This window comes from Saimiri boliviensis, chromosome 2, assembly GCF_048565385.1.
Source record: "Saimiri boliviensis isolate mSaiBol1 chromosome 2, mSaiBol1.pri, whole genome shotgun sequence".
NCBI lineage: Eukaryota > Metazoa > Chordata > Mammalia > Primates > Cebidae > Saimiri > Saimiri boliviensis.
This window is the reverse complement of record NC_133450.1, coordinates 7,625,568-7,640,651: the sequence shown is the minus strand read 5'-3', so window position 1 is coordinate 7,640,651 and position 15,084 is coordinate 7,625,568. Positions and strand designations below refer to the sequence as shown.

Below are 15,084 nucleotides of genomic sequence, written 5' to 3'. Positions count from 1 at the left end.
CAGAGTGTTTTGTATAGGGCGGGCGTCCCCAAACTACTACCTGCGGGCTGCATGCAGCCCCCTGAGGCCATTTATCCGGCCCCCCGCCCGCACTTCAGGAAGGGGCACCTCTTTCATTGGTGGTCAGTGAGAGGAGCACAGTATGTGGCGGCCCTCCGATGGTCTGAGGGACAGTGAACTGGCCCCCTGTGTAAAAAGTTTGGGGATGCCTGGTATAGGGGAAAGCAATGTTACAGTGCTGCAGGAACTACAAAGAAGAAAAATATGTAGTACTTACCTTGATGGAGCTCATAGGAAAGCTGAAGAAACAAGTTATCTAAATAACAATACAGCGTTAAGATCCTTCAAGAGGATGCAGTGGCTCAAGCCTGTAATCCCAGCACTTTGGGAGGCCGAGGCGGGCAGATCACGAGGTCAAGAGATTGAGACCATCCTGGTCAACATAGTGAAACCCCGTCTCTACTAAAAATACAAAAAATTAGCTGGGCATGGTGGCGTGTGCCTGTAATCCCAGCTACTCAGGAGGCTGAGGCAGGAGAATTGCCTGAGCCCAGGAGGCGGAGGTTGCGGTGAGCCGAGATCGCGCCATTGCACTCCAGCCTGGGTAACAAGAGCGAAACTCGGTCTCAAAAAAAAAAAAAAAAAAAAAAAAAAAGATCCTTCAAGAGATTTTGAGGGAACAAAGAGGCAAAACAACAAGAAAGAGAGAAAGCACATTTATTGAGCATCTATGACTCATGTGCAAGGCGCTGTATATCCAGATATAAGTATATCTATAGATCTCCTCACACAGGTTATATGATGGATATATAATAGATATCTTTGAATATCTATATACCTGTCTTTAGATATATAGATATAACATTTAAAGTGCGTATGTGTGGCAGGGGGCAATGTGTATACTGCAGAAGTGAAATGACCAGTCACATGGTTTTCAGATGTTTTTAACAGGTTTGGACCTCTTTATTCAAACCACTGTATTGTAGCTGAAAACCCAGTAGATCAAAAGAAAGTGAAACAGCAGAGCTGCTGTTATTATAGAGGAAAAGTTGGAAGTTCAGAGCTTCATTTGAATTGGGTCTTCTTTTCCTTTTGCTTTCTTTTCCTTTCCCGTCCCTAGTCCTGAAGTGTCTCTTTGGAACCCATGGGGCTCAAAGTATTACAGCTTGAAAATTACTTGAAAACACATTGCAAGACTATATATTTTTTTTTTTTTGAGACAGAGTTTTCGCTCTTGTTACCCAGGCTGGAGTGCAATGGCGCGATCTCGGCTCACCGCAACCTCCGCCTCCTGGGTTCAGGCAATTCTCCTGCCTCAGCCTCCTGAGTAGCTGGGATTACAGGCACGCGCCACCATGCCCAGCTAATGTTTTGTATTTTTAGTAGAGACGGGGTTTCGCCATGTTGACCAGGATGGTCTCGATCTCTCGACCTCGTGATCCGCCCGCCTCAGCCTCCCAAAGTGCTGGGATTACAGGCTTGAGCCACCGCGCCCGGCTGCAAGACTATTTTTAATAGTGTCCTACAAGATGTTCAGATCCTGCTTTAAGTTATTCTAGTGCAAGAAGTCCATGTTTCATGACATTGTGGTCTATCACAGAACAACTCTAAATGTGAAAAAGTTCTTCCTGATATTAAGCTTAAATCTGCTTCTTAATAACTTTCATTTAGTGATCCTAGCACCACCTTACATAGTAAAAAGAACAAGTCTCTTTCCTATGAAAATCCTTCAGATACTTGAAGTCAGCTACCTTGTTTCATCTTAGCACTCTACATTCATACTTTCATTCATTCAAAAATCATGTATTGAACACCTGTCATACACAACACACTGTGTAATATACTAGGGCTATAAAAAGACACTGTCCTTGCCATCATGGATCTCACATTCTAATGGACGAGAGATATATATACAGATAAGTATAAATCAGTGTATCAAGAGAAAAGAGAGATAATTAACCCAGATCAAAGGAGACTTTTAGAAAAAATGATGCCCAATATGAGGATAAAATATAGCTGTATTGCAAAGGGGAAAGAGACAGTTCTGGCAAATAGCACAGTGTGAATAAGCCATAGAAGTAGAAAACATTTAGGGAGGGCAAGAACTATAAGCAGGTCATTGTTGTTGAATTTCAGAGAGTGAGGTAGACAGTGTTAAAAGATGAGACTGGAGAGATAGTAAGAGAACAATGTGAAAGAGATTGAATGTAATCCTTTGGCCAATAGGGGTTTCCTGGTGTTGCCAAAAGAGGAAAATGAAGACCAGAGTGGCAGGCTTATGTATCCTTCTCTTCCTGAATACAGTTGGTTCTATGAGTGAAAAAATTAATATATATATAGTTGTGTTTGGTATCTATGGGGGATTGGTTTCAGGACCTCCTGCAGATACCAAAATGCAAGGATACTCCAGTCCCTGATATAAAATGGCATAATATTTGCATATAGCCTGTGCATATCCTCCCATATACTTCTAGATTACTCATTTCTAGATTACTTATACTACAATGCAACTGCCATGTAAATAGCTGTTGTACTGTGTTGTCTGGGGAATAATGACAAGAAAGTCTGTACAGATGTGATTTTTTTTTAAAAAATCTTCAATCTGCAGTTGGTTGAATCCATAGATGCAGAACCCGTGGATATGGAAGCCAACCATATTTAGTAAGTCTAAACATGCCAATTGACATTAAAGAAATTTAGAAAAACATCAAAGAGCTGCATTCAGGCCGGGCGCAGTGGCTCAAGCCTGTAATCCCAGCACTTTGGGAGGCCGAGGTGGGCGGATCACGAGGTCGAGAGATTGAGACCATCCTGGTCAACATGGTGAAACCCCGTCTCTACTAAAAATACAAAAAATTAGCTGGGCATGGTGGCATGTGCCTGTAATCCCAGCTACTCAGGAGGCTGAGGCAGGAGAATTGCCTGAACCCAGGAGGCGGAGGTTGCAGTGAGCCGAGATCGCGCCATTGCACTTCAGCCTGGGTAACAAGAGCAAACCTCTTTTTTTTTTTTTTTTTTAAAAAAAGAGCAGCTGCATTCAAACCAAGGACAATTTCATAGTAAAATCTACCAACTCTTTAAGAAACAGATAATTCTAATGATTTTTAAATTGTTTGAGAGTATTGAAAAAGAAGGAAAACTCTTTCATGTTTTCAATACAGGCAGCAAAACATTGATTCCAAAACTGCCAGCATTGCATAGGAAAAGAAAAGCCAAACCAGACATTTAAAAATACTGGCACAAAACTCTTCTAACAATATTTTCGGCCAGAATACAGCAGAACATTAAATGAATAACAAACATTATAGCCAAGTGTAGTTTATCCTAGAAAGGCAGGAAAGATTCAATATTAGTGAGTTAATAGATCTAATATGAAAAATCATGATTATTTCTATAGACATTGAAAAGAAATTTCACACAATTCAATACCTATTCTTAATTTTGTAACTCAATAAATAGGATAAATGGAAATTGGATAGTAACTGTTATGCTTGATGGGGAAACTGTAGAAACATTAGCATTAGTAGTAGGCAGAATTCTAACCAATGTGGCCTCTGTGATCCCCACACCCTGGTATCCATACCTTGTATAATCCCTTCCCTTGGGTGTAGGTAAAACCTGTGACTGGCTTTTAACCAGTGAAATATGGCAAGGGTTAAGGTGGATGTGATTGATATCCCTAATCAACAGACTTTGAGTTAATGAAGAGGGAGATCATCCTGAGTGAGTCTGGCTTAATCTGGTAAGTCCTTTAAAAAAGGATTCAAGCTTTCCCTGAAAGACTTTTCTGTTGGCCTTGAAGAAATAAGCTACCATGTTTTGAGAGGTCCCACGTGGCAGGGAACTGCAAGAAGCTTTTAGGACCTGAGAGCAGCCCCAGACCAACAGCCAACAAGAAAACAGGGACTTCCTTCCCACATCTGCAAGGAACAGAATTCTGCCAACAACCACTTAAGCTTAGAAGAGGACTCTGAGCTTCAGAAATTAACACAACCTAGCCAATATCTTCATTGCAGCTTTATGAAGTCCTGACAGAACACCCAGCATTCCTTCATGCTCCTTACATCTTGAAAAATACTTCAATCACTGCAGCACAAAGTGCTCAGTCTCTCTTTCATACATCCTGAGTTGTTGAGAAAATTAATTGAGGTAAGTTCCTCACAAATCAGGTTAAGCAGACCCTTTCATTATACGTGTCATAACTCTGTTGCTTGATAGTTGTCCATCTATTCTCCTGACTCCTCTAAAACTGACTTAAGATGGACATAGAATCAGAGTGCTGAAAGGGACTTTAAAGAATCTAATCCTATTCTTAGATGAGGAAAACTGGAAACTCAGATGAGTTACTGAGGCTCACGTTGAATTATTGCCTGAGCTGCCTCTAGAATGGAGTCCTAATTCTGACCTTGGACACGTTCATGGTATATCATGGTGCTTTCTCAAGTTTTCTTGACCACCTCAGTGCAAAGGGCTCTCTCTATTCTGGACACTGGTTATAATTTGCTCTCTGAAGATTTTACTCAGCCTATATCTACTGTTGTATGTTTTTAGTTGGCTTTTATATGTGCAGGCCATCTCCCAACTAAACTGTAAGTTCTTCAAAAACTAGATTAGAGAGTTTTCCCTAGGGCAGTATTGATAGGTGATGCTTAATCCTGAGCAGATCTCTCAATCTCTATAGACCTTGTTTCCCATTTATAAAATGGAGATATTGATTAAATCCAAATACAAGTACCAGTATAGTTAAAATTGCTCTATAACAGACTCTACTGTTGACCTTATTTTTCCCAAACCATCTTCATAACAACGAAATTCTGGTTTAATAAAATAATATAAACAATGTTGTATAGAGTTCATCTCATCAGGATTGAACTTGTAAAATACTGCCTTTATGAATTTCACAGGGATATTGTAAGACCAAAAGAGTTGAGTATATGAAAGCATTTAGGAATGGAAAAAGCATTATTCAAGAAGCAATGAGTCCTTGATGGGTCAGGGCAAGAGAGGTGTCTCTAATGTGCTTTTAATGGGATCATCCTGGACAGGCAGAGTCATCCTGGCAGACACCTGATGAATTATAGGGTATATTGTAAGGAGATGCAGAGTAATTGGTTTGGAGGAGAAATGATGAAGTAAAAATGCTTTCAAAATAGTTACTAAATTGAGGAATATTATAGCAGATACAATTCTGTATCAACATGTTCCTAGAGAAACAATGGAAGGAACTATAGCAGAAAATTTTAAAGTACTATAAATTATACTGTGCCAGTTACGAAGAGTTTATTTTCATTTGTACAATATGTAAATGATTTAGCAAAATATATCATTTAATTGTTTTAATTTTTGTTATCCCTAAATTATTATAAAAATTATTTGTCTTAGTAACATAATTTTTCTTTTTAAATTCAAAATCCTGTTTTAAGCAATTTAGAACTCTAAAAGAAACATTCACTAAATATGCTCTATGCTTTCTACTTGTAAATGCATTGCTTATAAAATATTGCTCATTTTAGTTGCTAATCTCTAGTGATTCATGCTTGTCCTTCGTAGGAGTTCCTGTGTAGATCAGATATTCTAAGTGCTAAAAGGGAGCAGCTACATTCTGTTCTCATCAACAAGCTAACTTAGTATAGGTGGCTAAGTCTCAGACTGTAGCATTTCAGAGTGAGAGAAGTTCATCAGAGAAGAGCCCAGCTAGAACCATTTGTGCTTATCACACATCAAAATCTGTACATACTTTTATGGTTGGTTAACCTAATACCTATTGTTTTAGTACACGAACTATATCAGATCAGCATGTTGACCCGTGAATGGTGAGTGATTACTTAGAGATACCTTATATGTCATAAGAAAATGCTTAAAATTTGCCTCTCTTAAGGAAAGTTAGTGTAATTTGGACTTATTATTAACTTACATTAATTAATCAGGAATTTAAAACATATTTTGTTACAAAAATCACAAGCATTTAGGCCAGGCATGGTGGCTCATGCCCGTAATCCCAGCTCTTCGGGGGGCTGAGGCGGGTGGATTGCCTGAGGTCAGGAGTTTGAGACCAGCCTGGCCAACATGGCAAAGCCACATATCTACGAAAAATATAAAAATTAGCTGGCTGCGGTGGTGCATGCCTGTGGTCACAACTACTCAGGAAGCTGAGTAAAAATAAAATAAAATAAATTTTAAAATCATAAGCATTTGGAAAAAAGAAAAATAGAAAAAAGGAGGAAAACATACTAATGTCTCAGAACCCAGAAACAATCTTAATGAGACTTCAATATATTTTCTTCAATAGTTTTTATGCATTATTTTCTAACTTGTTAATAAAAGTTTTAAACATACAGCAAAGTTGAAAGAATATTACAATAAACATCCATACATGTCAAACCTACGCTCTACTGTTAGCATTGTACTATACAGTGTACTTACTTTATCACATATCTATGTATCCATCCATCAGTCTACCTTGGGGTTTTAAAAATTAATTTCACAATCATTGCAGACGTTAGTATGCTTCTGCCTAAGTAATTTAGCATGCATTTAATTAATTGGAATTCAGTATTTTATAGAGTTTTTTCTTTGTAAATTTTACCCTTTGGAGGTAAAACTTGCATACCAAAATGTAAATCTTAGGTACATAGTTGCTGAGTTTTGACAAATCATACATTCGTATAACCCAAACCCTATCAAAAATTATTTTCTTAACGTAACATTATGAGGTAAGCATTTTTCTTATTATACATCTTTCTTATTTTTATTTTATTTTTTAAAATTTCAACTTTTAGATATGGGGTACAGTGAAGATCTGTTACATGAGAATATTATGTGATGTCGGGGTTTGGAGTATGGATCTTGTCACCCTGGTAATGAGCATAGTACCAGATAGGTAGTTGTTTAACCCACACTCCTACCACCCTCTATGTTGTTCCCATATCTTTGTTGTTGCCGTCTTTCATGTGTACTCAGTGCTGAGCTCCCAATTATAAGTGAGAATGCGCAGCATTTGGTTTTCTGTTTCTGCATTAATTTGCTTAAGATTATGGCCTCCAGTTCCATCTGTGTTGCTGCAATGGACAGGATTTCATTCTTTGTTATGGCTATGTAGTTAGTATTCCATAGTGTTTGTATGTTACATTGTCTTTATCCAATCTACCATTGATGGGCACCTGGGTTAATTCCATGTCTGCTATTGTGAATACTGCAGCAATGAACATACAAATGCATGTGTCTTTTTGGTGGAATGCTTTATTTTCTTTGGGGTATATACCCAGTAATGGGATTGTCGGGGTGAATGGTAGCTCTGTTTTATTTGAGAAATCGCCAGACTGCTTCCACAGTGGCTGGACTAATTTAACTACATTCCCACCAGCAGTGTATGAGAGTTCCTTTTTCTCCACAGCCTCGCCGGCATCTGTTGTTTTTTTTTACTTTTTAGTAATAGTCATTCTGAGAGGTGAGAGATGGCATCTCACTGTGGTTCCGATTTGCATTTCTCTGATGATTGGTGATGCTGAGCACTTTTTCTTATCTTAGTTGGCCTCTTGTGTGTCTTCCTTTGAGGAGTATGTGTTCACGTACTTTGCCCATGTTTTAACGAGATTATTTGGTTTTTGCTTGGTGATTTAAGTTCCCTATAGATTCTGGATATTAAGCCTTTGTCAGGTACATAGTTTGCAAATATCTTCTCCCATTCTGTAGGTTGTCTGTTTGCTCTGTTGATAGTTTCTTTTGCTGTGAAAACGCTCTTTAGTTTAATTAAGTCTTACTTGTCTATTTTTGGTTTGGTCGCAGTTGCTTTTAGGGACTTAGTCAAAAATTCTTTGCCAAGGCCGTTATCGAGAAGAGTATTTCCTAGGTTGTCTTCCAGGATTTTTATAGTTTGAGGTCTTACATTTAAGTTTTTAATCTCTTTTGAGTTAATTTTTGTATATGGTGAAAGATAGGAAAGGTCTAGCTTTAATCTTCTGCATATGGCTGGCCAGTTATCCCAGCACCATTTATGGAATAGGGAGTCCTTCCTCCATTGTTTGTTTTTGTCAGCCTTGTTGAAGATCAGATAGTTTTAGGCATACAGCTTTATTTCTGAGTTTTCTATTCTGTTCCATTGGTCTATGTGTCTGTTTTTATACCAGTACCAAGCTGTTTTGGTTACTGTGGCTTTATGGTATAGTTTGAAGTCAGGTAGCATAATGCCTCTGGCTTTGCTCTTTTTGCTTAAGATTGCTTTGGCTGTTGGGGTTCTTTTTCAGTTCTATATGAATTTTAGAATTTTTTTCCTAATTCTGTGAAAAATGGCATTGGGAGTTTGATATGAATAGCATTGAACTGTAAATTACTTTGGGCAATATGGCCATTTTTATGACATTGATTCTTCCAGTCCATCAGCAGGAAATGTTTCTCCATTTATTTGTGTCATCTCTGATTTCTTTCAGCAGTGTTTTGTAGTTCTCCTTGTAGAGCTGTTTCATCTTATTGGTTAGCTGTATTCTTAGGTATTTCATTTTATTTGTGGCTATCGTGAGATTGTGTTCTTGATTTCACTCTCAGCCTTGGATATTGTGTATAGAAATGCTACTGAATTTTGTATATTGATTTTGTATCCTGAAGCTTTGCTAAAATTGTTTCAATTTGAGAGCCTTTTAGCAGAGTCTTTAGAATTTTCTAGGTACAGAATCTTACTGTCAGCAAAGAGAGATAGTTTGACTTCTTTTCCTATTTGAATGCTTTTTAATTTCTTTCTCTTGCCTGACTGCTCTGGCTAGGATTTCCTAGAAATCTTCATAGGTATAATTTTAATGACAATATCTGAGATTTTAAATTTTTTAATTTTAATTTTTTTTTTTTTTTTTTTTTTTTGAGACAGAGTTTTGCTCTGTCACCCAGGCTGGAGTGCAGTGGCACTATCTCAGCTCACTGCAACCTCTGCCTCCTGGGTTCAAGTGATTTTCTTGCCTCAGCCTCTGGAGTAGCTGGAATTACAGGTGTGTGCCATCACATCGGCTCATTTTTGTATTTTCAGTAGGGACGGGATTTCACCATGTTGGCCAGGCTGGTCTCGAACTCCTGACCTCAAGTGATCCACCTGCCTCAGCCTCCCCAAGTGCTGGGATTCCAGGCATAAGCCACTGTGCCTGGCTCAATTATTTTTCTTTTCTTTTTTTTAGAAACATGGTCTTACTCTGTTACTCAGGCTGAAGTGCATTGGCATGATCATAGCTTGAACCGTAGCCTTGAATTCCTGGGCTCAAACCATTTTCCTACCTCAACCTCCCAATACCTGGGACTACAGGCATGTGCTGCTACACCTGGCTAAATTTTTTATTCTTATTTTTTTGTAGAGATGGAGTCTCACTATGCTGCCCAGGCTTGAGTTCTTGGCCTTAAGCGATCCTCCTGCCTTGGCCTTCCAAAGTGCTAGGATTACAGATGTGAGCTACGATGCCTGGACTATGATATGTTAAATTTAACTCTTAATTTATCTTGAAATTATTTTGCTGTTTTGTTTTTTGAGTTGGAGGTTTAAATGAATCCTTTTCCAAGTAGTTAAATCTATTGTCTCATTCACATTTGTTACTTTCCCTCTTCATTGAAGTGGGATTATCTGATTATCTGATGTTTTACATTGATTCTTTCATATTATACCTTCCATGATCATGCACTGATACTCTCCAAAAGTATCAATAGCCAAAATAAACGTTAAATTCTTGCATTAAACAAAATCACTTTGTTTTAGCCTCTGTGATAAAATTGGGACCCAATGTTCAAATATTCTCTGGCTCCAAAATTCCCCTGTTATGTTTAGAACCAGATTTTTCATTTGTAAACTGCCAGACCCAGAAGTTGAGTGGGAGACCTGTTTCTTTAGAAGGCAATGTCCTGGGTCCCAGGTTTATATATGTTTCCTCTTCCTCCTCGTACACTTTTCCCCAACTTTCTCCAAATGGTCAAGGCTGCATAAGTTAGTGTAGTGTACCATTTTACACTTTCCCATAACAGAGAGTAAATTCAGGGTATAGATACTTAAAGCATTACATAGATATTAACCATTTAAAATGGTCACTATCTATATCCTGAGACATTTACCACGGGAATCTGTGAGTCTGCATTCAACTGACTTGTGTAAGCTAAATGACCTGAGCAGAGATAGGAGATGAGTAGTAGTTATGATTCAACAATTCCAGTAAAGAAATGCATTTTCTAGCAGAGTTGTCTGATAGAGGTAGGAGCAGACTGAGAAGTACTGAGGTCCCTGCTGTTATCTTTACTCAAGCAGAACTGTCTGTCAGCAGTGGCTAGGAAAGAATTCCTGCTCTGAGGAGTGGGTGGGGGAGGATTAGGGGGTCAGAATAAATTATTTCAGGTTTCTCTGGTTCAACTAATTGTTGCTTTGACTTTTGGATTAGTTATGATTTAATGCAAAATTTATTTTCTTTACAGGAAATAAAGGAAAAGAAGAAATTCTGCAAAATGTATATAGAAGACCTTGTGAAGGAAGCCACAGAAATCAACATGAAAAATGAGGCTTTGCAGAAGCTTTGGCCACAGATGTTCATTGAGCTTGTTAGGGATGCCGTCATAGAAATTCGCAATAAAAATTCCTATATGAAGCTCTGCCTACAGCAGATAACAGACCAAAAATAAAAATGGCCTTTAGTTACAGTTGATTTTGGCAGTTTTATTTTTTGAAGGGTGAAAATATGCAGGTTATACATGTTAAAACAACAGCAACGCTATCCTATAAACTAGAAAGACTAGCATTAAAGCATTATTGCCCACTGTTCTCATAGCTAAAAGTTAAGAAGGAAAGCAGGAGAAAGGAAGGAATGATTTCCTGTATGAGACGACCAAACAGCCTTTGGGAACTGGGCAGTGTTCGGAGATGGCATGCCCTGCATCCTTGGTTCTTGCTTTGATTGGTGCCCTGCTATAGCCCAAAGCATGTAGCATTTGCTGACGATTCAGCATGAGTTGCATCTACCTACTTTCAGCGGATAATTTTCAGTTATTTTCCTTTTTATTTTACATCATGATTTCAAAGCCAAAAATATGTTCTTTTTATGAGTGAAGAATAAACTTACTAATAAATTAGTAAAAATAAAGTATGTTTGCCTCATTAATCCAGTCAGAACTGTCATATTTATTGTATGTTCCTCTTTATTTAGGCAGGATCCCTGCTATTCACCTATATGGAGGATGCCACATTCTTCTAGGGATGCATTCTCAGGGAACCACAGAAGGTCCCAGGGTCACTGTGGGTGGAGAATATGAAAATGAGTCAAAACTGAGATAGGAAAAAAATGTTTTGTCTTAAGAGTCCTGGAGTGACTATAAAATGCTGTTACAGATCAGTAAGTCTGCATCTCTGAAAGGCGTTTTCTTCCATTGTTAGCTCTCGGGGGCTCCGTTTATAGACATGCATGTGTGCCTGTGCCTCAGAAGTATTAGGGTTGCATGGGTGAAAGGTTCTAATTTTTAAAATTTCATTTGAAGATCCAATTCGTGCTGGTGAGGAGGGTAGTGGTTCTGAGAAAGACCCACAGCCTTAAGATCTCTTCATTTCTCTTCTCGCAGAAGGAGTGCTTAACTTGAATAGGTTAGCATTTTTCTGATCATAGCCTTTTAAGGCACACTGTCCTGGTTTGGCATCTTGGCACTTAGGCCATCAGGTTCCTAGCATGTAACCTCAGTTTCCTCCTAATAGCACACACTTCATAAGACAGTCATGAGGATCAAATGAAATAATGCATAAGAGAATTTCTCCTCATGCCTGGCACACAGCAAATGCCCAATGTATTGAGCTTTAATTCATACTCTTAGATGTAGGTTGAATGATAGTGTTGGTGCCCTAAGACAGAGGAGCTATTAGCATTGCTTTCTGATCCTTCAGACTCTCCAACTGAAACATGGATCATTTCTCATCTGGCTAGTCAACAGTGATCTCTCCTGGGGCTTATATGTTGTTTGGTGTAGAGAGGAGATCCCAGCTTGAAGGTGATGTTAAGAGGAGAACCAAGAGTATATTTTGTGTGGATTTCTAGCAGATTGGAAAGAGTAGAACTTGTAACCCCTCAGGAGTCTGGGTAACTGTTCCTACTCTAGGCTTTGAGGATGAATGGCCTGGCTATTTAATAATCTGTCCAGCTTCCTGCATGTCTCTCCTTCCCTAACCCTCCCATCCCTACTGCTAAAGAGACTTGACACTCACATGCTTTCTCAGCCCAGTCGTCCTGGAAATTTTAGGAACACTAAGCACTCAATGAAATGGCAGCAAGCCATTCTGGCCACTGCTGGCTCTACCCAGACCTTCTGCTTCAGGCCTGGAAATAACATCTCTCTCTCTTGTTCCTGAAACCAAGCCTTTTTATTCCTCAGCTTTGGTCTCTCCTTCCTTCCTACCAGAGTTCCCTTTTGTCTGCTCCCACTATCCCATGCCGATTTCTACTTCTTGAATCCTTATTTTGTCTGGTCTCAAACTTCCAATGGCTGTAACCTCCCATCTAGCTTTACCCTCCAAACTCATTTTGCTTTCTGAGTTCCTCGGTGAAGATAATCCCCAGATAAAAGGACAAAGACACCTGGATCTGCTGGGTCTGGGATCAGTGAGGGTCCTGTGTTGTGAGTGAGTGGTGATCTAGGGAATACATTGCCCTTTCTACTTGGAATTTTCCAGGGTTTTCAGGGAAGGGGAAAAGCTGCAAATCCCGCAGTCTGAGACTCTCTGGGCTAGTGTGTGCTGAAGAATTGCTTTTTTCCAAAAGGGATCTCACACAGAAACAGTATTTTGCATTTGCCTCAAAAGTAGAAACATTCAATACCTCGATTTAGGGAGATACTGTACCCCATGTTCTGGTACAGCAGCTGGATGGAGAAGTGTGCTGGTAGACCTGGGGATGGTTACCAAGTGTGCAGGGTGACCTGAGGCTGCTTAACTATGCTGCTGAGTCGGACGATGGTTCTGGTATCAGCTCCTCACTTCCTGAGCTTCATTCCACTGAAGACCTGGCACATAAGATAGTAAGTACAGCCCTACCATCCTCCTGATCTCTTCCTTATCAGGCAGGGAATGCACTGGGATTCATATTCTCTTCAATGAGTAATCATCATAACAACAAAGATTCATTGAGCAATGTCTTGCACTATTATAAACTCTTCATATGCATTCTCATTTAATCTCCTAACACTGCTATATATATGTATATACAATAACAATCCCATTTGAACACTAGAAAACTGAGGCATAGAAAGGATGTAAAAAACTCCCCTAAGGGTATTACAGCCAATAAATAGTAGACTGGACCCACATTCACTGTTAGTCTTAAAGGTCTAGCATCTGGGAAGAATTCTGATGCCCATGGTCGTTCCTGATCCACTTTCATGTTTTGTCATTATACTGAGGACTAGCAAATAAAAGATAAGAATTACTCAACTTTATCTACATGCAAAGCATATTGCAGACCATTATGTGCAGTATAAATACTCACATAAAATGTTACACATTTTAGGTGTGATACATAAGTACACATGTACAATATTAGGTATTATTTAAGGATATACATATTAAAATATAAAATATTGGTGTCTAGATTCATTCCAATAATGTGTAGAGAATCAACTTCCAGAGGGACAGTAAATTAGGGGGACCAGTTGGGAAGGTGCTGCACTATTCTAGGCAAGAGATAATTGTGACTTGGATCAAGGTGATTAGCGACACAGGTGTCAGAAAGTGGTTGGATCTTGGGTATATTTTAAAGATAAAGCCAACAAGATTTACTCACAATTGAATATGGACTATAGAAACAGTAGTCAATGACGGTCCCAAGGTTTTTGGCTTGGACAACCAAAAAGATGGAGTTCCCATCAACTGAGATGAGAGCAATCTGTGAATGAGCATCTGTTGGGAGGAAGGATCAGGAATTCCATCTTATGGAATACACAGTGTATCTCAACATATACAATGTATACAGGCTATACCATGCATCTCAGCATATGTTGAGATGGTTGTTAAATATCCAAGTGCAGGTGTTAAGTAGGTGTGAATATAAGAGTTGGGAGTTAAGATGTGTATATTGAACTAGAATTACAGAATTTGGAGTCATTGGCATATAGCAGTACTTGTTTATGTCATCTTTTATATTTAAGAGAATAAACCTATCGTTTGTTAAATAAGATTATCATAGTGTACTTGCCTTTTTATTTTGATTTTTATCTAAGTTTTTCCTTCTTTGTGGTCATATCTCCTATTGTTTTTCTTTGTAATTTCATTCATTGTAATTATGCTTATTCAGAACGCAGCTAATGCTTCACCTATATTTTCTCTTGTTTTGATTTCATGATTTTCTATCATTAACAGTTTGTTGACAGACCAAAACAAATCCTATTCATCTCTTTGGGCAAACCTGGGCTTCCTTCTTCTGTCTCACAGTTGGTTTTATAAATTTTAAAAGGAAAGAAAAGAGAAAGAGGGAGGACAGAGAATCGGGTTAGTTAGCAGCAAGACAAAATGCAAAATCGAGTAAAGAGAGACTACTCAGGAAAATATTTTATTTAAATCATGAAGAACAAAGGTTAGTTTTTGTAACCTGCTTTTTTGGGTCAGTTGGAGATGGAGTGGTTACTGTTGCCAGGAACTTCAGAGCCAAGTTTGAAATTTAATCACAGCAACTGTGTTAACCAGTATTGATGGAATATTTATTATATTTGATCCTGATTTTCTACTTATGTTTATGTTTTCATGGTTCATTTTATGTGTCTTGTTGCATAATACCTCAAATCCTTTATGGAAATAGTTAAAGTATACACAAAGCTCCAAAGAATAAATTACTCCTAAAGAATAAATATCCTCCTTGGGGAGTGGAATAGTTTGCAGTTTCTCTTCAGGAGACAATGAAACTATTTATTAATCCCTTATGCAAGTCCCTCTAAGCCTGAGCCCTCAGAGAGTCGACTTCTTCTCTTTGTTTATCTTGAAATATTTCAGCGTGCAGAAATGCCTGTAGAATCACATCTCAAATAAATGCCCTGTGTCCACCACCAAGCGTAACAGATCTTAATATTTTGCTTCAGATTTAAAAAATTTGCTTCAGATTTAAA

The 15,084-nt window shown here is 38.5% G+C and overlaps 1 protein-coding gene across 5 annotated transcripts in view; it reads left to right on the top strand.

The window, feature by feature from the left end:
- LRRC49 (leucine rich repeat containing 49) overlaps positions 1-11,093 on the top strand; it is a 141,486-nt gene extending 130,393 nt beyond the window's left edge. For all 5 annotated transcript variants that reach the window (XM_074392730.1, XM_010340288.3, XM_074392731.1 and 2 more), the window contains one exon: positions 10,432-11,093. In XM_074392730.1, coding sequence (XP_074248831.1) covers positions 10,432-10,635 — 204 coding nt within the window. In that variant the 3' untranslated portion in view covers positions 10,636-11,093. The remainder of the gene's footprint in view (positions 1-10,431) is intronic.
- The last annotated feature ends 3,991 nt before the right edge of the window (positions 11,094-15,084 follow it).